This window comes from Scardinius erythrophthalmus (assembly GCF_964197995.2).
Source record: "Scardinius erythrophthalmus genome assembly, chromosome: 17".
Lineage (NCBI taxonomy): Eukaryota > Metazoa > Chordata > Actinopteri > Cypriniformes > Leuciscidae > Scardinius > Scardinius erythrophthalmus.
In genome coordinates, this window is record NC_138237.1 from 18,592,554 (window position 1) to 18,617,921 (window position 25,368).

The 25,368-nt window shown below is 38.0% G+C and overlaps 3 protein-coding genes across 4 annotated transcripts in view; 2 read left to right on the forward strand and 1 right to left on the reverse strand.

Annotated features, from left to right (window-relative positions):
* The window catches only part of rb1 (retinoblastoma 1), a 34,631-nt gene extending 9,345 nt beyond the window's left edge, over positions 1–25,286 (reverse strand). Inside the window, exons 1-18 of the mRNA XM_081391390.1 lie at positions 24,987–25,286; positions 24,103–24,223; positions 23,904–24,013; positions 22,923–23,057; positions 21,397–21,435; positions 21,229–21,278; positions 20,921–21,031; positions 20,420–20,562; positions 19,904–19,981; positions 19,466–19,575; positions 19,300–19,377; positions 17,504–17,591; positions 17,276–17,392; positions 16,606–16,662; positions 16,472–16,503; positions 16,284–16,360; positions 15,913–16,139; positions 1,357–1,472 (exon numbers count right to left, since the gene is read on the reverse strand). Coding sequence (XP_081247516.1) covers positions 1,357–1,472; positions 15,913–16,139; positions 16,284–16,360; positions 16,472–16,503; positions 16,606–16,662; positions 17,276–17,392; positions 17,504–17,591; positions 19,300–19,377; positions 19,466–19,575; positions 19,904–19,981; positions 20,420–20,562; positions 20,921–21,031; positions 21,229–21,278; positions 21,397–21,435; positions 22,923–23,057; positions 23,904–24,013; positions 24,103–24,223; positions 24,987–25,096 — 1,799 coding nt within the window. The 5' untranslated portion in view covers positions 25,097–25,286. The remainder of the gene's footprint in view (positions 1–1,356; positions 1,473–15,912; positions 16,140–16,283; positions 16,361–16,471; positions 16,504–16,605; positions 16,663–17,275; positions 17,393–17,503; positions 17,592–19,299; positions 19,378–19,465; positions 19,576–19,903; positions 19,982–20,419; positions 20,563–20,920; positions 21,032–21,228; positions 21,279–21,396; positions 21,436–22,922; positions 23,058–23,903; positions 24,014–24,102; positions 24,224–24,986) is intronic.
* Positions 2,524–4,878, forward strand: lpar6b (lysophosphatidic acid receptor 6b). 2 transcript variants are annotated; one of them, XM_081391393.1, is made up of 2 exons: positions 2,524–2,986; positions 3,270–4,875. In XM_081391393.1, exon 2 carries the CDS (start codon positions 3,277–3,279, stop codon positions 4,189–4,191), a length of 915 nt encoding a protein of 304 aa, XP_081247519.1. In that variant the 5' UTR covers positions 2,524–2,986; positions 3,270–3,276; the 3' UTR covers positions 4,192–4,875. The 2 variants fall into 2 exon arrangements, with proteins under 2 accessions (XP_081247519.1, XP_081247518.1); XM_081391392.1 differs by having other exon boundaries at positions 2,530–4,878.
* On the forward strand, positions 14,839–15,795 carry LOC308705442 (lysophosphatidic acid receptor 6; the record flags this gene model as incomplete). The annotated part of the gene is made up of 1 exon (XM_081390465.1): positions 14,839–15,795. One exon carries the CDS (start codon positions 14,839–14,841, stop codon positions 15,793–15,795), a length of 957 nt encoding a protein of 318 aa, XP_081246591.1.
* Positions 25,287–25,368: the final 82 nt, after the last annotated feature.

The following is a 25,368-nucleotide window of genomic DNA, read 5'->3' on the forward strand; positions in this document are numbered from 1 at the left end:
AAACGGCTGGATTGGACTACACCCCTCTACTTCCTTCATTAGTGACATCACCAGAACCGTGTTTTGACTAACCTCCGCCCACAGGAACACAGGCGTATTGATGGCGAAATGTCAACAGACATGGTTGATGTTTATCTATAATCGGATACCGCAAAAGTTTAATTCGAAGTTGTTAGTTTGCTCTGTCCATTTCACCACGGACTGTTTTTCTAACCTGGGATAATATCAAGCAGGCTTCTCTCAGCGTTTCATACTGACGAAGGGGACAATTTCAACTATATTCCAGCAAGCAGTAAGTAGTGATTCACTATGGAAGTAGCGATTAACTTCACATCGTTTCTCTTAGTAGGATGAAAATAATCTTACTTAAACTGTGATTAATATACAGAAAGCGATCAAAGAACAATCCCTTTCCAATCGCCCAAGCTGTCAATCAATCACACAGCGCGATCGAGTTTATATGGACACTTGCCAAACCTCGTTATGAAATCAATGACGCTGTTACACTGCACAACGAAGCTCTTACTGTATTTATATACCTCATGTTTGCATTGGTGAAATCATTAGTGAGTGCAGAAACTGCGTTGCAATGATAAGATCTTTTTTCACGCGATCAACAGTCTGTCATCTGCTCAATGCTCATCACTGCAACCTTTTATGTGACGAGAATAGATCTAAATACCTAAAAAACTTCTCACGATTCGTTAATCCAGATAGCTGTAATAGTAAAAACGTATAATAGCTGTAATAGTAAAAGTTTTCCAGATAGTTCCACATGTAATGCCAGATATTTCATATGCAAGCATGTCAGCCAATCACAGCAGAGGGCATTTACATTGAAGTCTCACAGCAGACACGTCTCTTCAAACAGAGCGTTCAAACCAGGGAATGAAATCAGGCAAGGAAATATGCCTTTTATTTTTAAATTATAACAATTTTTGATCTAAAAAACATACTAACATTATAAGGGCACCCCTGGAAACATTATAAAATAATAAAAATAATCCATGGAATGGGACCTTTAAGCCCCGTTCATTCTACATCAATCCCAATAGACATTTTAAAGCACTGTGTGATTAGTTCACTTCAGTATTCTGTGCTGCTTCATAAATGTATGTATTGCAAAAGTCAGATTATGTTGATAAACAGGTTTATACTTAATTTTTGTCTCACACATGTGAATGTGCAACATTCATAGAGTAGTGGTAGAGAGCGACTTCAAATGAGTTGATTCCTCAATTTAAACTAGCCCTAGTAACTAGCCCTTTCTTTTATACTTATGCCACTGTATCCTTTTGAACAGGACGTTGTGACTGGCTCAGAATTACATAGCCCTAGTTTTGAGAGATGACTCACAGGTCAGCAGCGGTGTGGTTGTGATGCAGGGGTTGGTTCAATGTTGCAGGGGGCTCTGCTTGTTCACCAGGTCCTTCCTCACGAGACTGTTTGAGGAGGTCAAAGAGAGGAGAGTCCTGCAGAGAAGCACAAGACATTGAGTTACATCACTGATTTGAAACCGAGAGTATTGCCGGCTCAGTGAAAAGGGAAACTCTCTTTTTTTCTAGGTGATTTAATAATGCATCAAAGAGTTAACTTAAAATAAGAAAAAAAAAAATCTAAATCACCTGTAAATTGATATATTTGCAAGCTTTCTAATTCAATAGTTTTATTTAAATAATTCCCAGGTTCGACAAACAGTAAATTAACTCTCAACACTCCCTTGATTTACAAGCTCAGAGTCTGCATATTGTGTTGTATGCGTCACATTGAGTTAACGTGTAAACTTTGGACTGACAATCCCTCTTTGTATGCACCTAGGAATCAATGAGCGATTTTACATAACGCACACACATGCGCACACACACCTCTGTCAATCAAGGCCAGAGAAAAGAACAGCCTAGAGCAACAGTTACAATCTTCTTTTATCCTTTCCTTGACCCAAATGTGAGACATTCAAACTGACCAATCAGAAGATGACAACTTCCCCCACGTACTAAAGGTGTGACAATTAGCAGACCCCCGATGAACAAAGATCTTGGTCTACAGGCTTTGTTCACTATCAGCACCTCTCTGCCTTTAGGAATTTCAAATGGCCCTTGTAGGGGGTTGGAACAGGAATGCAAATGTCTTTGTTGATCTTCTCCCTTACAACATCCATTTTACTCAATGAAAGAATCTTTGAGAGACTGTTTTCACTATTAAGTTTTTTTATTTTATTCATCCAGTATAGAATAACAAAGAAATTAGAGCATTTAATAGTTAACAAAATTGATTTAACAGGAAATAATTGAGATCTTATCTTTAATATTAAAGAAATGTTGCTAGACTGTAATATGCCAAAACATCATTCACGGGGTATTCAAACCAATAACGTGTGAACTGTGTTTAGAAACTCATTCTGAAAGTGAGCTACGTGCAAGAGGGAAGAACTAAGGAGCTATAAATAGAAATTTACAGAGGAGGCGCTTTAACCTCAGCCCCACCTTCTCGTCTGCTTTCCAGTCATCCACTCTGATGCATCTCATTGTGTAAACTAGAGACTGAACAGAGCAGAGCACATGGCTACAACAAAGTGACAAACTATGTCTAAGATCTTAAAGAGACAAAGAAGATCATCAACTCACAGTGAAGGGAAGCCAAGAGGAGGAACAAGAAACTGAAATCAAAACTGGGCTGATTTATGGATATATCTTGTCGCTTTTTTTGTGAAGAAAATCAACAGGCTATGGATGAACTATTCATCAAAGGGTAAAGATTGAAGTCTTATTAGTATCACAAATCTTGCAAGCACCTTGGAACTTCAGATATGAAGAGCAAACAACTACAACTTCCTGAGATAACAAGGCAGCTATTCATTGAAGCACACACAAACGAATCTTCCACCATACCTTGTTGAGAAAAAAAATCTAATGCGGCTTGCTCATGCAAATGCTTATTTGTGAAGTTCCGTTGCACATCGACAGTAGGATTACGCAACATCTGAATGGTAAGAAGCTTCTTAAGGCAGCCCTGTGAAATGTATACAGACTGGATTTGTATACTTTTACATGGATCTCTGTGGAATTTCATGTTGTGGTTCTCTGACCTTTGAAAGCAACACAGGACACTGACTCCTTTTAAGCCAAACTCTAAACATTAATGATGACTGACAACGAGAGTTGTGCCATCGATGATGCTTTTAAATATGTGTTATACAGCTCTGCTTTCAGTACCGTCTTTATTCTGGGGCTTCTCTTCAACATGATGGCCATGTACATTTTTGTATGCAGACTGAAAATGCGCAACGAGACCACGACGTACATGATGAACCTCGTGGCCTCGGATACCCTCTTTGTCTTCAGCTTGCCTTTCAGGACGTTCTACTTCATCAATCGTGAGTGGCCTTTCGGTAAAGCTCTCTGCCAAATCTCAGTGGCCTTGTTCTACACCAATATGTATGGCAGCATCCTCTTCCTCACGTGCATCAGCGTGGATCGCTTCCTGGCAATCGTTCATCCCTTCGCATCTAAAACATTGAGGACCAAGCGCAATGCTAGAATAGCCTGCTGTGTGATATGGGTGCTTCTTCTGTCGGGAGGCCTAACCGCAGGGTTTGTGATGGACACCACATCCACGAACAACAAAACATCACACACAAACAACAAAACCTACTGTTTTGAGAACTTCTCAAATTCGCAGTGGAAGTCCAAGGTATCAATAGTTGTGGTGTGTATGGAGACAGTGGGCTTCTTGATTCCGTTGATGATCAACTTTACCTGCTCTATGAGGGTCCTGCAGACTTTACGACACCCAGAGTGCATTAACCGTGGAGGGCAGCTGAACAAGGCCAAGATCTTGCGTATGATTGCAGTGCACTTGTTCATTTTCTGTTTTTGCTTTATCCCGTACAATGTCAATCTGGTCTTCTACACCCTGGTCAGAAGTCAGGTTATTACGAACTGCACTGTGGAGTCAGTGGTCCGGACGATTTATCCAATCGCGTTCTGCATTGCTGTGACCAACTGTTGTTTTGACCCAGTGATCTATTACTTCACCTCTGAGACGATTCAGAACTCTATTAAACGGAAGTCTTATGCTGTCCGCAAAAACACATTAAACAACACAGTTGACACCGGTGATAACAGAAGCAATTCGATGAATAAAATCATATCTCTAAAAGCTAAATTCATAATTGAAGAGTCTACAATTTAACCAAAGTTCAGGCAGCCAATTTTCTTTATACCAATTTTATACCAAATTCTCATCTGACATATTCAGCCAATGTTAGTAATTGGTTGGCACAGGATATATTTGACTGATGACTAACTGAAGACTGCTGACTGCAAAAATATAAAGTATATTTTTGGTGCTAGAACGGATGTGTTTACAACCCCTTAAATGGATTAGTGATCTTGAAATTGTAAAACAAGTGTATTTGACTGTGACCTGAACAAGAAAAAAAACACACACAAAAAAAAAAAAACTGTATTTCTGGACTAAGTGCTACATTTCAAGACAGAAAATAGATCAAATAAGCCTCAAATTGTCTTGCTTCACATTATTTAATGGATTCATTAGTTAATGGATTCATCAGTTAATAATTGATACGTTTTTTTACAACATTAAATATTACAGGTTAACTGTAAAGACAAATACTGTTGTTCATTGTTAACTCATGTTTGTTCAAAATACACTGTTAATTTATACAAAATGTATACATACATTAAACCAGATTAATAAATGCTGTAAAACTTGTGGCTGCTGTATTGTTCATTGTTATTTCATGTTAGCTCTTGCATTAACTAATGTTAACTAATTGAACCTTGTAAAGTGTCTGTTTTGTTTTACATTTAAATGTATTAATGACTATTAAATGATTCATTAAACCTCTAGTTTATGTTTACCAAAACTCTCTTGTAACAATGACACTGAGAATAAAAAAAAAAAAAAAAAGTTCCCATAAAATTTTCCCAGCCAAGTCACAATTAAACTTAATTATATAATTCCATTACATCCGCTCAGTCTGAGGACAAACATTCAGAGGAAAAGGGAGCGACCCACAGAGAATGATGACATTAATGGTGCTTTGGTCAACAGATTATATCAGGGTTCGTTATTGTAAAAAATTAAGCTGATGACGAAGAGGTCTGCAGGGTGTGCCATCTTTTATGCGGTTAGAGATTTACCCAACAGTAGCTCAAGCAGTGGGTTTTTTTTTCAGTCTTTTTTGTATATGACACTTTCTGATTTTTATAATCTCTTATTTTAATTTTGAATAACCTTTTTTTAAATACAGTTTTTAAAATATACCATGAAATAACTGAATAACTCTAAAAATGAAACTGCATTTCAGGAGCGCTGAACAGGTCTGAACGAGCCATGCTGAATTACACTCATTCCTCGCATGCTTAGGGGCCACGCTCTCAAACACTCGAACTGTACCTCTAAAGGGCATTTTAAACAGTATGTGATAGGCAGGCAGGCACACACACACCAAGAAGCTTAAGCCGGTGTAACACTGACCAAGACTTGTAACGTTTCCCCACACTCTTTGTTTGGGGTTTTTTATATGCTGGGGTGCCAGACAGGATTTCTGTCAGACTGTTTCAGCTCAAAGCTTGTGAATGAAAAACAAGCTGCATTTCTGAATAAAGCGATTACTGTAAATTACGGGTGTGACGGTGTTATCTCATGAGACACGAGATGTTTGCACAATATTTTATAGAAATCAAATTCATGACTGGAAAAATTGTCTGCAGGTGCAATTTGAAATGTTTTAACTAAGAATCTTGTAATAAATGTCATTTCAGTTCTACTTCATGAATATGAATTATCAAATGCATTGAAAGACAACAATATACAAGCACTGTGTAAAAGGTTTTGCCACATACTCAACAGACTGTCTTTTCTCCTTTACGATTTCATATGAGTCTCTTCAGACCTTACAGTACATGAATTATGAGCTTTCAGATCTTCTGATTGAGGCTGTGTGTGACTTCCTAATTAGGGCCCAAGCCCTGAAAGGGCGAAGGCCCTATTGTTTTCGTAAGGATTTTTTTTTTTTCTTCTTTTTTTTCTTCATTATTTTTTTTTTTGCCTTTTTGCCACTTTTGGGGCCCTTAACATGCTCAAAAACTCTTGAAACTTTGCACACAGGTCAGAACCCGCGGCCATCAGGGCCGGACTGAAGCTGGTACCTGGGCGTGGCAGGGGGGCTCGACAGCGCCCCCTGGAATGGGGTCCGAAATCTTGGTCCATATATCAAACACGCTTGCATGTAATAATATGAAACTCAGTACACATATAGATCTCATCGGGCCGCACAACTTTCGTGCTCTGAGTTTTACAAAAGCCCAACAGGAAGTCGGTTATTATACGTTGTTTGGAAAACGCATACAATGGAATGTGAAATACTCCTCCTAGGGAATTCATCCGATCGCCGCCAAACTCGTTGTGAATGAAGTCAAGACATTGAGGATGAATTCTTGCGAACAGATTTTTGATATCTCGAACGGTTTGGCCGTGGCGAGGAATCGAATTTATGGCGAATTATGGGACACAGGAAGTGTGTTATAACTTCTGCATACATTATCTGATCTTGATGAAACTTCAGCAGTGTATTCGTTGTAAGAGGCCGATCACATGGATGTGACCTTTATGAGTCAAAGTTATAGCGCCACCAACTGGCAACAGGATGTGTGTCACTTTCAAAATGCTTTGAAATCACTTTCTTATTTTTACCCGATTTGCTTCAAACTTTATGTGTATAATGTAGACACCTGGCAGATGTAGATCTGTGAAAGGATTATTGATATCTTAGATACTGTTGCCGTGACATACATATATATATATAAATATAGCTGCGAGCAGCGATGGAGGGCCCAAGCCGGTGACACCGCCACCCCGGTGCCTTTAGTGCAACTAAATGCACCAGGGTGGCGGTGCCACCGGCTTGGGCCCGCAATCGCTGCTCGCAGCTATATTTTAACTCCTTTCCACAAATTGAACATAGAAATTAAAAGTATAAATAATAAAAATAAAAAAACATTTTTTTCTTAGTCTTAAGTGCAAACAATAACAGGGCTCGCAAAATCGCCTGCCCGATGTCCCGGGGCTATTGTGTTTTCCAGTCGGGCTACCAAAATGCATAACCGGCCTGCCCGACGGGCTATCTGAAATAGTGTTCGCGTCAGTCTTGTTATAATCAGATTCAGCGCATTCTTCATCTTCAATCCGCAGCGGCGCAGAGCAGTGCGCACGTCAGAAACAGGACAGGGTGTGTGTGTGTTCATGTGTTCATCTGAGTCTCATTGGTCTGTCACTCATTGGTCTGTGGTGCTCGTCAATGTCAGAATATTTGAGATGACCAATCAAATCAAAGTAGGCGGGCTTTATGTTCACAAGAAGCTGCTGAGCGCGAATTTGAGCAGAGCGACTCGACGCTTCAGTTTACGGTCAAGTGCGAGATATGTAAGTAGCTAACGTTAAATTAAACATTTCATATTTGACAGCTTTTTTAGGTCATAAATGTGAAACGAATGACAAAAATAATCAGGCAAATGAATATACTTTTGTCGAATTTCGCCATTTTGAACTGAAAATAGGCCTATGTAATTTGACTAATAATTAGTTTACTGTCATTGTGAGGGGACATTAGCATTAACAAAGCCGTTTTCATCATAGGCACAACATTAATAGTGAATGTGTACATGTTGAGAATTTATATACAATTTGTAGCCTTCAGTAAATTAAAAAAGTTCAGCTTTAGGTGGGGAAGAGACAGGGCAAGATGAGGAGACTGAGAGAAAAAGAAAGAGTGATGGATAAGAAGTGAGAGCAGGTATCATCTACTGCCTGCTGACATGGTTTTTAAAGCCATTTCTTATCCTTTTTTGGCCTTCAAACGTCTTGAAATGGACATATCAGAGAAATTTTTTTTTAACCCCCTAATAACCTTAAATATAGGACCTCTTTAATTATAAAGCCCTGTCTACGGCCCTGTATTAGGAAGATCAATAATGAATGTGTACATATTGTGAATGAATATTATAAACTTAGATAGGCTACCTAGCTTTCCTAGTAGCTTTCAGTAAATTAATGCATCTGAGAAAATGATTCATAAATCAACCTATCAGTTGACCCTATGTTTTCTTCACTGACAGACAAAAATGAAAAGCCTATATCAGTCAAAGCTCAGCTTTAGGAGGGGAAGAGACAGAGCAAGAGAAAAACAAAGAGTATAGGAGTGTGATGCTGATGAGGAGAGAAAAATAATCAGCTGTCCACTTACATGGTTTTAAAGGTGCCATGTATAAAAATTGAGGTAAAAATATCCAAAAAATGAGCTACACGCATCAAAAGAATGAGAAGAAATAGGGGCGATGATGTCATTAAAAAAAATGTCAAGTTATAGTGCTGCAGAGATATCAACCTGAATTAGCATGCTAAATTACTAACCACAGCCCGACAGGTGTCATAATACCAGTTTCGGCCATGGGAGGCGGTATGCGGGCAACATAACCACCAGCCAAACTGCAGTACACGAATAACTCGCACGGCTTGTGGGCGTACTTGAACCTGATGTCAAATACTCTCTATAGATCTTTTTTTTTTGCCGACTACGTGACCTATATTATGTTTATTAAATGGCTTTCCTGAGGTAAATCTGACATAATTGTTCTCCAGCTATGTTATTGACCTCTTCACGCTGATAAAAAACACTGATTGGTCGATATTATGTATGAGGAATACATTTTGGTAAGTTGTAGCCTACTGTATCTTTCAACAGTGTTCGGGTTTTTTTTACTATTAGCTAATAGAGATGATCGGTTCACGTGCGCTAGGGATCTGTCGTGTAACATTTACCACCGCCACAACGGTATTTATTGTATTTATCGTTCTGGAGTCAAAATGTCCTCTATTAGGAGTTGGCTCGGCTTCGGCTATGGCTCTAGGGTCGTTGTGAAGGTAGGGGCGGAGCACAGAGACTATGCCGTTTCTCGGTTGTTACTCTAGAGTAGATCAACTCACTTTCTGGAGGTATACTGCCCCCATCTGGTATGGAATGTGGAGTATGAATTGATTTTTTGGCGGACATTATTGCACATGGCACCTTTAAAGCTATTGTTATCAATTTTTTTGGCCTTCAAAACATCTTAAAATGCATATGTAGATCAGAGAAATCAAAATTTTCACGGGGGTGCCCCCGAACCCCCCTAACTAGCATATCTCACATTCAGGACCTCAGTGATAAAAAAACCCTGCCATCTGCACGTTAATGAAACAAGTTAATAGTGAGTATTAGACCCTAAACTAAAGAGTCACTTTTTTTTTTTTTTTATCATACTCTCATTGAAGGCTGAGCCACAGACACAGACTGATTCATGTTCATACTGATCACACAAATTTCAGTTCAGTTAGAACCAGATGCATATTTGTTGATATTTGTATTTTGAAAAAGTTTTTGATTCATTGGTTTGACTCCTAACAAATATTCTACATTAAAAATTGTAGTCTTTTTATAGCCTGGCTAACGTCAGACCAAGTCTCATTTGAGACTTGGTCTGGGAACCACGTGTTCATTTTCTCGTATTTGAGGCGTGGTTTACGAATGCCCAGAGCCGTTTATTGGTCGCTATGAATGTCTATCAAATGCGCCTGTATGTAGCTCATAGCCAATCGCTTCAATTATACCAGATGACATATGTAGAGCGACAGAAATTCGACGAGCAAAAAAGACGATGGGTCAAAGATTTATTTGTACACGATGGCGTTTAGCGAATATTACCGTTTGTGCAATATAAACATGAGGGTAGAAGGTAACGTCGAGTTTGATGCCATGTTGGATCCATAGATATAAACAAACTGCTTAGGTGTCGTCATCGTCTTGCTGCTCCCTCCCCGTTCTGTGATTGGTTCCCTTTTTCAGGGGAAAATCTGGTCCATGGTGTCCAGACTGCCTAGCAGCGTGAATAAAATCGCGCTGCGAGCAAGGCAGTATGGGGAAACCCAGGCTAGTCTTTTTATATGTGCTAGTAAAATTAATTTCGGGCTACCAAAATCTGAAGAGTGCCTGCCCGAAGGGCTACCAGCGATTTTGAAATTTTGCGAGCCCTAAATAAGTTCAAGTGCAACCATAATCAAAGTACTATAGCGCACAGACTCTTTATAATTGTTGTGAAATTGCAGTTTTATTTTAAACTGGCAGTTATAGTGTTAAGCGAGTACGGAAAAAGGCCAGGTAAAGAGAAATGAGCGAGTGAGTTAGGCTGGTTTGTTTGTATACAGTTGTTCTTACGTTACGATTAAAGGTTTAGAAATGGAGCCTCCCTTGTCTGTCGTTCTTCAAACGTTACAGTACTCTCTCAATATTCAAAGTGCAAACAGAGACCAGAGCCACAACTACACAGTCCAGAGATAGGTTTGATATTGGGAGACTAGGCTAGGCTATTGTGTGTAGCCTAATTAGCGTGCATCAGGGAGCTCGCGTTTCACTTTTGGGTTTGCGATCACACATACTCTGTGCATAGGAAGCGGCGGTGGTGAGCGCGCATTCTACAAGATAAAATATTTATCAGACGCAATAGACCTTATGCGCCAGAGAAACAAGTGCGCAGCCATCTTTAGAATATTACCTTTGAACTTCCGTTTTAGCGGTAGCTCTGTATATTTCTATGGCATCGCTGTCGAAGAGTAATTAGCTGGTGAAGTAGATTTACTTATTGTAGAGTTAACGAAAGTTATCACGAGCATTGCAATGTTTAAAGCAGATGACTTAACATATGTCAGTAGACCGGGAAGATTTTAAAATGGGCAGTTCATTCATAAATATTTAAAGGGATCATCAGATGCCCATTTTTCACAAGTTGGTATGATTCTTTAGGGTCTTCATGTAAAGACTGTAATATACTTTGGTTAAAAATCCTCAATGGTTTTGTAAAACATCACCCTTTTTACCTCAAAAACAGCTCTGCTCACAGTGACTCGTTTCAGTGCATGTCTCTTTGAATGATAATGAGCAACTGCACACCACACCCCTCTCTTCTGTTGGGTGTGTTGACACAAGACAGTGTTACATTAACTTCCAATCACTTGAGCAGTAGTCTTGTCTTTCAGTGTGTTCCAAGTTTAATGACCTCTAACTTCATTTGAATCACGATATAAAAAAGATGTTTGACCGCTAGACTAGAGGATATCACAAATTGACCTTTTGCCTCAATACAAAGGATACAAACTTCAAAGCTGAATGGTTTGCATCTGTGTGGTTTTTGAATTTACTTAATGTATAATTTATTAAAAACAAAGGCTCTAGTATGTCGCATCATAACCTGTTGGCCATTTTCACAGGGCCTGAAGTAATTAAGCAGCCTAAAGTCTAGTGTGACCGCACCGTTACTGAGTGCAGCGTTCAGGAAGTGAGGTTAGGCTTTTAGAGCCACATGGATGGAGAGATGTTTAGATTTCACTTGGTTGAAAACCACAATGTCACACTACAGAACATCACGTACACTATCTGTCAAGTGCCTAGACACACTTTACTAAACGTGTTTCTTAAAAAGAAACTCCTTTCAAATGCTTTTATTGGCTTGGCGTGTTGCTTATTCAAGTTTCAGTTTATGTCAGACTCGAGCTCTTCATTGATATTAGGGCTGGGCGATACGGCCAAAAAAATTCATCACGATAATTATTTTATATCAGTCGATATCGATAATTATCACAATAAATGTCAAATCTTTATTTCTTTCAAGTTTAAAGGCAGATTTTTGCTCCTAAGTGAAAGCTGTAGAAACCAGAGCGTTAATTATGGTTTTAAACTACTCTTTATTGTCAGAACATATCATGACAAACACTTGCCAAAAAGGTGAACATTTCCCAAATCTGAGGTAGAACATTCAAATATTTGTCATTTTTCCTTCACAAAATAAATATCTTTATTGGAAAATTAATTTCTTAGTTTCTGCGTGTGCTAATGGGGAATTATTGTTTCAAGTCTTGAAACAGGTTTATGCTGCCTGACTTTGATGGAATGTATCTTCAGCACAGTTTGCAGTGCAGGCTGCAATATTAATATTACATGTTTTGTCTTGAAACGCATATTTTGCAGTGAGTTGACAGTAGTTAGGATGCAGATTTACTATGTTAAATTTATGTTCATTAACAAAAACAGTAACATCTGTAAAAAAAAATGTAATGACCTCATTTTTATTAGGTAAAATGTAATATTCAGTTTTATTAAAACTAACCATTGCTCATCCAGTATCATGCATTCAGATCATGATAACCACAGATAAAACCAGACATAGCCTATAGCACCTCACTATCATGGTAAAATGTAACTTTATGGTTTTTGTATGAAAAACAGTAGCCTAAATACATTTTTAAATACTGTAATTATATTCCATTAGTCCTTTAATACATTGTCTTCATTAATAATATAATACAATTCAATATGTATATCCCACATTTCATGGTGCAGTTAATATTACTAGGCTAACGTTACAGTAAATCCATGGTAAATGATGGAAATTTGTAGATGCAAAAGCCTTCTGACTGTATCGTTGAGCACCATGTTTCTCCTGTTTGTCAGCGCTGTTTCATCACCTTTAAACTGGTTTAAATCACGGAGACATTGTGTTCTTCGCTGGATTCAAGCGCTTCTCACTGGATCTCGTGACCGAGACCAATCAGAGTAAACGCATCTGCTCTAGTGAGCTCGCGATGCGCTGCCGTTTGGACTTTGAGCCGAGCGGATTAATGGTCCGTGTGGCGTGCGGTTCAAATGAGTTTCGTTCGGCTTTTGGTGCATAAACATTATCGAACTCTTGATATCGCTTTATCGAGAACTTTTTTTAGCGCAATAATTATCGTTAGCGTTTTATCGCCCAGCCCTACAAGACACAAAAAGTGCAAAACCTCATATTTATGTAAGCCAGTTTGATAACATCATCTTGATGACAAATTAACAGAAATTGCAACAGCAATGTACAATGTCACAGAAAAATGGATTTACAAGAGCAATGTAAAATTAGCATATTTACAAACTGAATCTAAAAATCAATGGAAAATGAAGCTACATGAATTCAGTTTGTTCCAAAAATAAAAATTAAGTAACAGAAGTGAAATGTGCTTACTGAATGAATTTTAGCAGTCCCTAAAGTCTACTTATCTTCTGTATGAAATTTTAAATGTGGGGGGAAAAAACTGAAATAACTTCTTAAAAAAAATTGTCAGAATGATTTACAAAAGGTTCAGGCTGTAAATGCGTGTTTGCCCACTATTTCAAGTAGAGTAGGCTACATCTGTATCCAGAGCTGAACTACTATATTAATAATAAATCCACACACCCCCATTCAGATCTGAACAGATATATGGCACATGCACACACACACACACACACACATGTTTATTGATTTAGTGTGACAATATATTGTCTTAATACCTGTTAAAGACATCTTCACTCAAGCCTGAAAGCGAACAGAGCATGTTCAACTAGCCAAGAGAGATCAGAGAAGATTCAGATAAAAAAATGGATGAGATAAAGCAAAATGGTAAGTTTATTCCATGCATTTTATCTGTGCTATCTAAAATTTAGATCATGCCATCAACAATTATTCCATGAAGAATAGATTATGATATCAATTTCTGTTAGTCTCTCCTTTACGCACTCAATTTAATAATAAAAAAAAAACGTTTTCTACCTAAAACTACCACTATATGTGCATTTCTGTTGTCTTCAATAACAAATGTACATTATAAGACAAATAAAACTTAGCTATGCTTTGTACAAAATACTATAGTATACTATAATGTATTTTGAAAGTATACTTTCAATACATTGTTACAATGATCATTTCCAGCACACAGTTAAAATATATTTTAATGTGCAAATAAATACACTTTTAAAAAATAAACAGAATTTTCACTTCAAGTATATTTTTCTAAAATATATTTTTAGAAAATACACTAAAGTACAATTATTTTAAAGTGTGTCAAAGGTGTATTGTGAAAATAGGTAAAAGTATGATGCTAATATACTTAATATATTTAAAAGACAATTACAATTTTTGTTAGTATATTTGCAATGTACCATTGAAAAAGGGAATATATTTCAAATACAATAGAGTATACTTTTTTCACTAGGGATAGCATTTAACAAGCTGTATATTGAGCCACATAACTACATTTTAAAAAGAGTCTTGAATGATATAATTAACTCAGGTTTTAAACATTAAAAATTCGTTGATAACTTAAATTAGTAATATGGATTATTTTATGCTGCCTTTATATCTATACCTAAACATTTCTATACCTAAACAGTATAGCAGACAAAATTTTGTTTTTTCAATTAATTTACCATGCATAAGACAAGTTTAAATGTGCACATTTACAGTGTGTATAAATTACAGGCAGTTTAACATTAATGAAACTTCTACAGTCCTTTACTAGTAGCATTGGCTGCTTTTTAAATTAAACCCTCCTCTGTCATAATTCAATCACTTTACCTTTCCATATCATAAAACCAGGTCATATAGACATAGCTGTCCTAGATGATTATGTCCAGGTGAGAGCAGGTGGTTCACTTTATATGAAGAGGAAGTTGTAACTTTTCAAATTTCCTTTTACAGTTTCAGGTGACTGTATGAAGACGAGTCATTTGGACTTCAAATGATGTAGCCAAAAAAAAAGATGTGAGATTACCAAGCCATGATGCTTTAAACCTCCTTTTTTTAAAAAACAAGTAGTGTTATAACTGTAAAGCTATTGTCCCTCTCGCCAAAAGAAGATTCCTCATTTGGTTCTGGACCACAAGAGGCAGGTTTTGATTGATACAATCGAGGGCGACCCAAGCCGAAAGTGATCATGGATCTCCATAACACAACATACACATCTATTCAAGCCAACTGCACAGTGGACACCAGCTACCGTTTCACCTACTACAAGATCTCCTACAGCGTAATCTTCATATTCGGTGTAGTCAGCAATGCCACAGCGCTACGACATTTCTGCCGCATGCCTCGAACGTTCACCAGCACCGCCGTCTACATGGCCAACCTGGCTGCTGCGGACATCTTCTTTGTGATCTCCCTACCACTGCGCATCTATTATTACCACAACAAAGCCACTACCTCCAACCTCACCAGCGACTGGTCTCCAGGAGGTGCTTTCTGTCAGATGACCTTCACGTTGAAGTACATCAGTCTATATGGAGGAATCTTCTTCCTGGTTTGTATTGGAGTAGACCGCTACTTTGCTGTGGTTAACCCTCTACTTCAGCACCTGAGGAAGGTTCGTACTGCCCGCATGATCAGCGCCGGGATCTGGTGCCTGGTCCTAGCCCTCAGCCTCGCCCTACCATTCCTGCATTCGGCGGCATCCCGACGGCACAAGTCGTGCCTTATGGATCCTTCTTCCAAACGCCACCGTACTATTATTTTAGCTGCTCTCAGCCTGGTGCAAATGGCCTACTTGCTGCCCGCACTGCTCCTGCTGTTCAGCTACTGCAGCATACTCCGTGTCCTCCGCAGGCTGCCTCACCGCAGGAAGATCCGGCACCGACGCACACTCATCGTCATCTACTGGGTCCTGGTGGTCTTTTTCCTTTGCTTCACCCCTTACCACCTCAATCTACTGGGTTACACTCTCACACAGGTGGGCCTTGTGCACAGCTGTGGACTTGCTCAAGTCACTAAAGCTCTCCATCCCGTAGTGCTCTCGCTGGCCAGCACCAATTGCTGCTTAAACCCCCTCATTTACTACTTTTCCAGCAGCCTGGTGCACAAAGAGCCAACCGGCAGTAGAGGAAGTGCTAGTCAATGAGGTGTTTGCTCAGCAAAGTAACTAGTTGCTAAAATAAGCTGAATGCTTGCTAAACAGATGATTCAGTGACAGAATGGTTGAAACAATCAACATGAATGGCAGCAGACAGTTACTCACCGCTCTCCACGCAAGGCTCTCCATGATAACATGTTCGCACTGCTCCAGGTGTTTCATCATGTCGTGTTTCAAGGTGGGCTCGGCTTTGATGAAGCTCTCTATCACCTTGTAGAAATCAAAAGCAGGCAGCTGGAAGACGTCCAAGATCCAGGGGAAGCACAGATCAGTTTCAATGGAATCGCTGGTCCCTGAGCTGCAGCCAAAACCTCCATTCTTTAAGGAGTTGCCTGGAAAAAGAAACAACATGTGTGGTTAACGTATTCAAGCTAATTCTGTCTCAAATGCAATTTACCAACAGAAACTAAAAGGGTGACTGACTATGGGTAACACTATGAGTTTAAGAAAAAAGAAGTATGCCAAAAAATACTAACCAACATAAGTTGCCATAACAACTTCCAGGGCACATGCAAGCAATGAGGTATGAAATGCTGCATTGTTGAGAAGTTTACTAAAAAAGGAAGTAACATGATTAATTGTCAGTGTACATTTCATAGATTTATGACCATAATGATCTGATAAAAGACAGTTAATGATCTGAGAAGATGCTCAATGTTTTTACCTGAAATTCTGTACTGATAATCTCTTCTCTTCCTAAAAATAAAACGCACGTGGCCATAATATATATATATATTTTAATGAAAATCATGTAAATGAAAGCATGTAAAATGAATTTTAGGTTTCTATAACACTTACCGATTTGAGCATTGACTCCATGACTTTGTAGTAGAGCTGGGCACCAAGATTAAAACGCTGAAAACACACACAAAAAACTTTGTCCCTTTGTGGTACATAACCTGTACATAACCGACACTAGAGCAAAAGTTTGGGGTCTGTACGATTTTTTTAGTTTTTGAAAAATCTTGTATTTCCAAGGCTGCATTTATTTGTTGAAAAATAGAGGAAAAAAACTGTAATATTATTATAAATGATTATTACAATTTAAAGAAACATTTTTTATTATCAACAATGTTGAAAATGGTTGTGCTGCTTAAGTATTTTTGTGGAAACCATGATTGCTGAACAGAAGTATTAAAAAAAATCTTACTGACCCCAAACAGTAGTGAATTTCTGAAAGTTGAAATAAATATAGTACTATAGCACTTGTCTAATCAATTACTGTTATATAGGGAGTCATTTATGGATTCACAAACATTGAAATTATACTTTCACCGCTAACCATTATCGGCAGCATTCGCCCTAAAGCTGCAATCTGGAATTGTACATGCTTCAAATGAATCAGGTATACGATGAATAGGAAATTAAAAAAGGCCTGATATTATCTGATTCAAATCAGACAAATCTGCAGCCTTATCAGAATGATTGCAATAAATGTAAAAAAGATAAATAAATTTGCTGGCAGCACCTTTCTCCCCAGTCCCTCACAGTGCTGGCCCACAGCCTGTGCAAACCTCTGGATGAAGACCTGGCCCAGCTCCTCAACCCTCTTTCTGATCTCTTCTGATGGGTCAACAGTGCAGTTCTGACAAACACATTCCAAATTAAGCATATGACATATTACTTTGTTTCTGTGTAATGTAAGTCCAGACATTCTGTCTAGGAAATAGAATTTTTTTTTTTTTAAAGGAAATACCTTGTAATAGACTAGGAGATTGCTTGAGGGCTGGTCACTCGCTGAGGTGAGATCAACCCTGAGCTGCTGTATGGAGTTCATTGCTGCCCTGGAGAAACAAAATTGGGGAACATGAGTGAAAAGTGCTAGCAAGACCGGACAAGCTTCCATTATGGTAAAATAATTTTCATCTGAGGTATTTTTACTACAACAAAGCAATTACTGGAATGCATTCTTAAAATCTCCCCAGGCAAATATCCATTAGTGTGTAGAGTTTCCAGTAATATAGAAAAACCCAGGAGAAGTTCAGTGCCCGATTGCATAAAGCACCTTAAGTGTAATTTTGCCTTAAGAAAGCCCTTAGGTTTCCCTTAAACTTAAGGATGTTGCAAAAAATAACCCTAAAGTTGAATCTCTTAAACGATAAGTGTTGCATAAAGCCCCTTTACTTTCATTTTCCTAAGTATAACATAAGGTTTGGAAAAATACACCTTAAGTGTTACACTGAGCGAGCAGGTTCAATCCAAGTCTTCTAACGAGACGTGATCGGCCGCTTTATATGATTAACAAATAAACAAATGTAATTTTGCTGTCTTTTCACATATAAACATACAAAGCACATTTTATACGGTTAACAGAAGCTGAAACGTATGTGCGTCACATGCAAGAACAAACCACATTGGTTCTTGTGCTTGCGCATACGTTTAAGCTTCCGAAACAGCCTGAATCATAAGGATTACTTTTATGTCTTTCAATAAATGGACAGAAATGAATAGCGAATATTAAAAATATCTTCATTTGTTTCTAAAAATGAATGAAAGTCTTATGGGTTGAGACCGACATGAGGGTGAGTATGATGACAGAATTTTCAATTTTGAGTAAACTATCAATTTGAGTTTCTGTCTCATCTCGTCCTTCTCTTTCATATTTGTTTTTTTGTTTTGTTTGTTTTTCCTTATCCATGCTATGCTGTTTTCTGTGAAACTTACCGCTATCTGTATTAAATAACTGTACAAATAACGTGTCCATGGCAGCAATAGAATTTTATATAGGAAAAACCTGGGTCGCTGTCGTGAAACACTTAACGGTTTCTCTTACCTAAGAGAACCGTTTAAGGGATTATATGCAACACCCTTAAAGGGTTAGTTATGGTAAACTTATGGTTGAGCCACTGTAGTCACTTGGACCATTTTAAACATTGTCTTTTCTAACTTTCTGGGCCGGCAAGTATCAATTACATAGAAGCCTATGAAGGAGTGAGCCAGCTCTCAGATTTAATAAAAAATATCTTAACTTGTGTTCCGAAGATGAACGAAAGTCTTACGGGGTTGGAACAACATGAGGGTAACATAATTACTGACAGAATTTTCATCCCTTTAAGTCATCCCCTTAGCTGAGGGGAAATCACGCCTTAAGTCTCATACTTGAGGGAACAACTTAAGGTGCTTCATGCAAACGGGCACAGAGCTTTAGGGCCCACGTGAAAACACCAAAACCAGATCTCAGAGGGAATCCCATCATGTGATGTTAGGCATAAGCTTAGAGCATTATAAAACTGCTGGGTGCACATAATACCATACAAATGACTGTGGCCCTAACTTCTAGTGAGAAAATTCCCAAGCTTTTCTTCAAGAAAGGTTTGGATCTTTCAGAAATCATTCTAATATGCTGATTTGGTGCTCAAAAAAATAATTATAAGATTTTTTGCTAAATAGAAAGTTCTGAAGAACAGCATTTATTTGAAATATAAATCTTTAGTAACAATTTCTTAAATTTGGCTCTTTCATGTTTTAGGTACTGAAGGAGCACAGTCGCACCTGATTGGGGTCTGTGGAACTGGAATTACAACATCCTCGCCTGGAAAATTCTTTCTTGGAGTCACTTCCACCTTTGACCTATGAGGAATATTGACATATGTAAAAAAACATATGTAGCTGTCTGCAAAAATGTCTAACAACATTATTTTAATTTAAAGAAACTCACACTTCTATTTTGTTGGGGGAAAGAGTTTCATCATCAACTAAGAACAGCCTGGCATCAAAATCCTTGTTTTTGTGGTACAGCTCTTCATATTGCTTGGAAAGTGTTTCCATCTATAATAAAAAGCAAACAGATGGCCACAAGGATTACTTTAATTCAAAATTGTATGTCCTTCTTATAGCTGTTACTTTAGTGCTAATAATCAGAACTGAACCTGCAATTACATTCCTAATTATCACTATGCAAACAAAGAGTCCATAAAACAGTGTAAATAGTCCCAACATATAACAAGCTTTGAAATACAATACAGGCAAGTTCAAATTCATAGTCCAAGGTGGGAAGCACCCGATGATGGGGATTTGATTAGTCATTTAAACACTCTGTATAGCTCTCAAAAGCAGAAGCAGCTTTTTTAACCATTTTTCATGGGATATTACTCACAGGAGGAAGCCCTTGGAGTCCAGACAGACCCACAGAGTCCAGGAACGCACAGAAAGTGGTCTGGTACACGTTTTTCACCTGCAGACAATAATGTGACATCTGGTTAGAAGAAAGAAAAAGCTTCACCATGCATAAGATGAGCTACTTTTCACATATGGTCAAGTTTGAAATGAAAAAGGTTTTTAAATACAGACTCATGTTGTGTTTCTGAGATATAAACTTAGTTGCAGTGTTGGGGACACAATAATAATCAGATAAAAAAAAAAAAAAAACTATTACTAACATTTATGACAAAATATCTGAGTTGCTTTTTCAAATAAATATGCCCAGCCCAAATGAGAAAAGTTATGCAAAAGTTATGTAATGCATTATTTTCCAATATATTAACGAAATTAGTTACTTTTTAGGGAGTAACGCAATTTTTGTAGTGCATTACATTTAAAACTAACTTTCCCCAACAAGCTGTATTTGAAAGCTTGCAATGGCTGATGGGACTGTGTCTAAATGAGAGCCAACCTCATCCACACTGCAATCGCCCTCCATGCACAGTGTCTCCAGCAACTGCATGTCCATCTCTAGAGGACGGGGTTTGGTTTTGCCCTGATTACGCCGGGATGCCCTGGTCGGAGGACTCAAGGTGGATGAACTAACCGCTGACTCTGGAATTAAAATATGAGAATAAGATAATTTTGCCAAAAACGGGTGGTTGGCCTCAAAATCCATGTAATTCCAAGAAGATTTCAGGCATCACAGATTTAAATTGACCACATTCATATAGCAAAAACAAAACTAAAAAGATTCTGTTACTGTACTAAATGCTGCAACAAACAACAGGAAAACATGGAGAACAATGGTTATTTGTATATGCCAAAGTCTGTGGGGGAAAAGGGTTGTTTGCTGGTTTCTCATTAAGTTCTTTAGTGAGTCATTCATAACATTTTCTCTCATTAACCTAAAATGACATTTAAAGCATTTGTCCTTACTGCCTCTGAGCAGGGGAATGCGAGGAGAACTCACTGTAGGGTGATTGAAGGAGAGAAGGAGTGAAACGCTTGGTGAAGAACTCCAGAACACACAGCAGCAACTGGAAGGCTATCACAAGGTCATCCTCCATCTGCAGAAATGTTCCTTTACAGGGAACATGACACAAAAACAAGTGACAATGTGGGCATGTGGATACGCTGTCCATGAATCATGGCGCATATAATCCATAGAGAAGATAGGGGAAAACTTCACTCACTATAAACAAGGCTCATTTTTTAAAATGGACAAAAACACCAGATGTGACAAACATTTTTCTGTGCAATTTTTCCTTTATGACTCACCCTTGGCCAAGAGGAACATGGTCCAACTGCTTTCCGAAAGCTCTTTTCTCCTTGAAGGAAACAGGCATGGGACAGTGAGATCACTGATGTTTAATGAAACAATGATAAATATTATTTTGGAAATACAGCTGGGCAAACAGCTCAGACTGAAACAGGATTTCTACTAACTTTTCTTTGTCAGGCTCTGCAAAGATTTTTTCAAAAGTCCTGGAAGAAAATTTGTACCTTGTTAGTCTCAGCATACTTATACCTGTACGAAAAACATCTCAAACAGGAATTAGACATAATGCACTAAAGATGCACTAAAATGTTGAAAAATTATTATTAAAAATAATAATATCAAATATTATTAATAATTATTTTAAAATCCTCTTTAAACATAAAGAGAGAGAGAGAGAAAAAAAAGACCAAACATGTTTAATTTTTTAACATACAATAAAGTGAACTGAAGGCAGAACAAATGAAAGCACTTAAAAAAATAACAACATTAATAATACTAATAATACAACATTAATATTGCTAATTTAGAAAAATTATATTTTTTCAGCTCTGTGTACCTAGATTTTCCTGGTTTTGACCATGAATTTTCATTTTGGTGTATCATTAGCACTTACTGCACATTAATTATATACACAACCAAAAACCAAACCCAAATATGACATTAACCAGTTCATCAACTGTTGTGAAGACTTTGATGCAGTGAGGAGGCTGCACAAATAACCACAGTGTCTGTGGGCATGAGGCACTCGACACACAAAAACAAAGCACCACCCCTGCAGCTTAACCACGGACTTATATAAGACCATATATTTAGATTTTCTGTTGTTAACCACCAGTGAGTTATTCAGTAACTGCAAAAAAAACCCCAAACTGAACTGAGGCCAGCTGGCCCTGAAAGAAAGGCAGATAATTCACAGAAGAGATCTTTCCCTCACCCAGACGGCTGCTGCCACCTTCAGGTTTAGAAATGACATGTACGAATGGTTCAAAGGTTTTTGCCATTCAAACAGACAAAATAATGAATCAAGACTTAATACAGATCATGCAACTTGAGATATTACTGAAGACAAAAGAGAAAAACGTTTTTAACGGAGTAATGCACAACAGGTTTCATCTCAGGAGTGACGAGAGATGAGTCACGCATTCTTTAAATGAGATGCAATGCAAGCACCATCTAAATAAAGTGACATGCTGAGGGAAGGGCGAGCACACCCAGAGGCATGCCCAAACATCACCCGGTAGTAGCGGTTCAGCGTAAAACTTCTATCTTCTTTCATTCTGTATACATTCAGGATGAAATAATTCACTTGTACTTTTAAACTTTCTATGCATCAAAGAACCCTGAAATATGTATTATATTACATTAAGCAGCACAATGGTTTTCAACATTGATAAACTAATAAGAAATGATAATGATGCTGAAAATTCAGCTTTGCCACCAGAGGAAAACATTTTAAGATTTATTAAAATTGAAAACAGCTACTATAAATTGTACTAATCTTTCATAATGTGATATTTTACTGTATTTTACAGCCTTGGTGAGCATAAAATACCTTTCACCCCAAGTTAACCTCAGTAGATCTTGGAACTGAACTGAGGAACTGTAGTCAGTTTGATCACAAAGCTGTGAAATTAATCATATGTTCATCATACATCACTACTGCAAATTCAAAACAAAACTGTACAACACTTACTTCACAAATCTTTGGTAGAGGACAAAGGTCACATCATATTTCTTCTCCAGTCGTGTCACAGCATTGTTCACTTTAGGGCTTATTGTGTCCACATTTACATCCATCTTCCTCACAAGGCTGGTGAACTGCTTCACACTGCAAAGGAACGGCATATTCATGTGATCAGCTAAAGACAATAAAGAAGGAATACCTGACCCACAACAGCCAGCCTGTCCCCATATCAACCATAAAGCGCTTATTATTATTATTATTATAAAAAATAATAATATTGTACTGTAAAATGAAAAATAATAGATAATACATTACGTTATAAAAATTGGTATATTATCATGTTATTATTACCATTATTATTTTATTTTAATTTCATTTTACAGAACAACAGTACTATTACAATACTAACATTTATGGTTACCTACTTGCCTTCATTTTTATAATTCTCACAACGGTTGCGATTTGATGATCGCACTAAGCCATTTCACATTCTCACAACCATGCATCGTCAAAATTCATAAAAGAAGAGTTACCGGGCAAAAGGCGAGTACATCGATTCATTGCCGCCGATTTTTACTTGCCTTTGACTCTTTCAACCCTGGCTAACATGCTACGGGTGTCCCGCAAATGGCGCTACGAGCTTGCACGGTGTTGTTAAAAGCAATCCGTGCATTAAATAAATGTATTAGAAAACATAACAGTTTGGAGTTCATTTATTAGTAATTGTTTATGGCCATTTGGTGATTTCAATCATTATACAACCAAAAAAAATTCCTCAGATTTACGCAATTCATGTGGGTCATACTTTTAAGGTCGGAAAACAGAAATCTGTATAAATATGAAAAAAAAATCCACCCCTGCATATTGCTGCAAGTGTAGAACATACATTATTAACACTTTAAAGGCAAAACCACACTTCGACAGAGCAACTTGCTGATCCTTTAGGGGGAGAATCAGGACTTCTCCATGACGTTCATTTGCCATACATACCTCAGTCCGACCACTTTTAGGAATTGTGTGAAGGTGAGGGTGAGGCCTTCATGCTCTATGCCAGCAATGAACAGACAAGCTCCCCACTGCTGTCTGTTCGAATACGCCATCTAGCATGGAAGACACAGACATGTTTGTGTATTGTACACTTAAAACTAATACACTAGAGTGGTAGTGCAGATATCAGAGGAAAACGTACATTTGCCTTTTCCATCGGCCTGATCTCCCTCTCCCAAATTCTCCACGCATGATCACAGACGACATTTGTGGCATGGAGCTCCTCACTGAGAGACACGAATTCAGACTCCTTGTCCTTGTGTCTGGTAAAACAACACAGTTGACAGACATGAGTAAACACATTGATACACAAGGAGATTCTGACACTATTGTGGGGTGGTCGCTCGCTATACTGGCGCTGCTGATAAAACAACATTGTGTAAAGACATAGGCTAACTAACACCAAGTTGTCAGCTGTTAGGGTATTCAGCAAAAAAGCGTTACTAGCCAGTGATGTTCACCAGATATAGTGATAATAGTCTATTATACTATAATATAATAGACAATAGTATGTGTGGGTATATATGACATGTACACAACTGCTTGAATGAATGGAACATTTCATTTACACAATTACTATTAAAAAATTAAATCAGATTGTGTATCCCAATGGCCAAATAAAGGCAGATACACTGATTACAAATCACCATAGGCTTAACTGTGGCATTTGTAATAATACAATAGTAGGCGCAGTAAAATATTGGTTGCGTCGTAATTACCATGGCATAACAAAGTAACTAAACTATTAAACAATGTTAGCCATAAATATCCGCATTAACATAAAAAAAAACCTGTAATTTCTAACAATGTTATTTAGTTACTATAGTACAAAGAGGTTACATTCTCATAAGAGTATGTCTAGTTTACTGAAGATGGTTGACTAAGTTACTTTTATTCATTCAGGCATCTTTATCAAATACTGTTGGTTGCTGGCTTCCTATGTCACCATAACCTACAGCTAAAGACAGGTCTGTACTAATAATTCGTTATGTTTATTTTAGAGCCAGTCGCGCGGTGTGTCCTCACCGTTCAGGGCTCAGCACTGCGTTCTCGCTACTGTCCGGAGAGTCGCTCTTCGTGCTCCCTTTGAACTCTTTCTTCTGCGGGGTCCCGCTGCTGCGCTTCTTCGGCGGCATGTCGATGGTCTCGTGATGGAGAGCGCGTTCACGAGCGACGGATTTGGGGTTGTGTTTGTATTGATGTTGTTGTGGTTTGTGGTTGGATGTCGGAGCCTGAGAATACTTGTTTGCGTCCGCAACTCTCCACTATTTCCTCAACTACCCAAAACGCGGGAAAATTGATCGACGCAACGTCCGCCACTGTTGCGTCACGTCCGGTTCTTGCTATGGCTCTGGTAAACAGTAATGACATAATCATATCTTTCTTTCTTTCTTTTTTAAAGATGCAT

Coding starts and splice junctions, on each gene's coding strand:
- lpar6b (XM_081391392.1), top strand. CDS start 3,139: ATGATGACTGACAACGAGAGTTGTGCCATCGATGATGCTTTTAAATAT.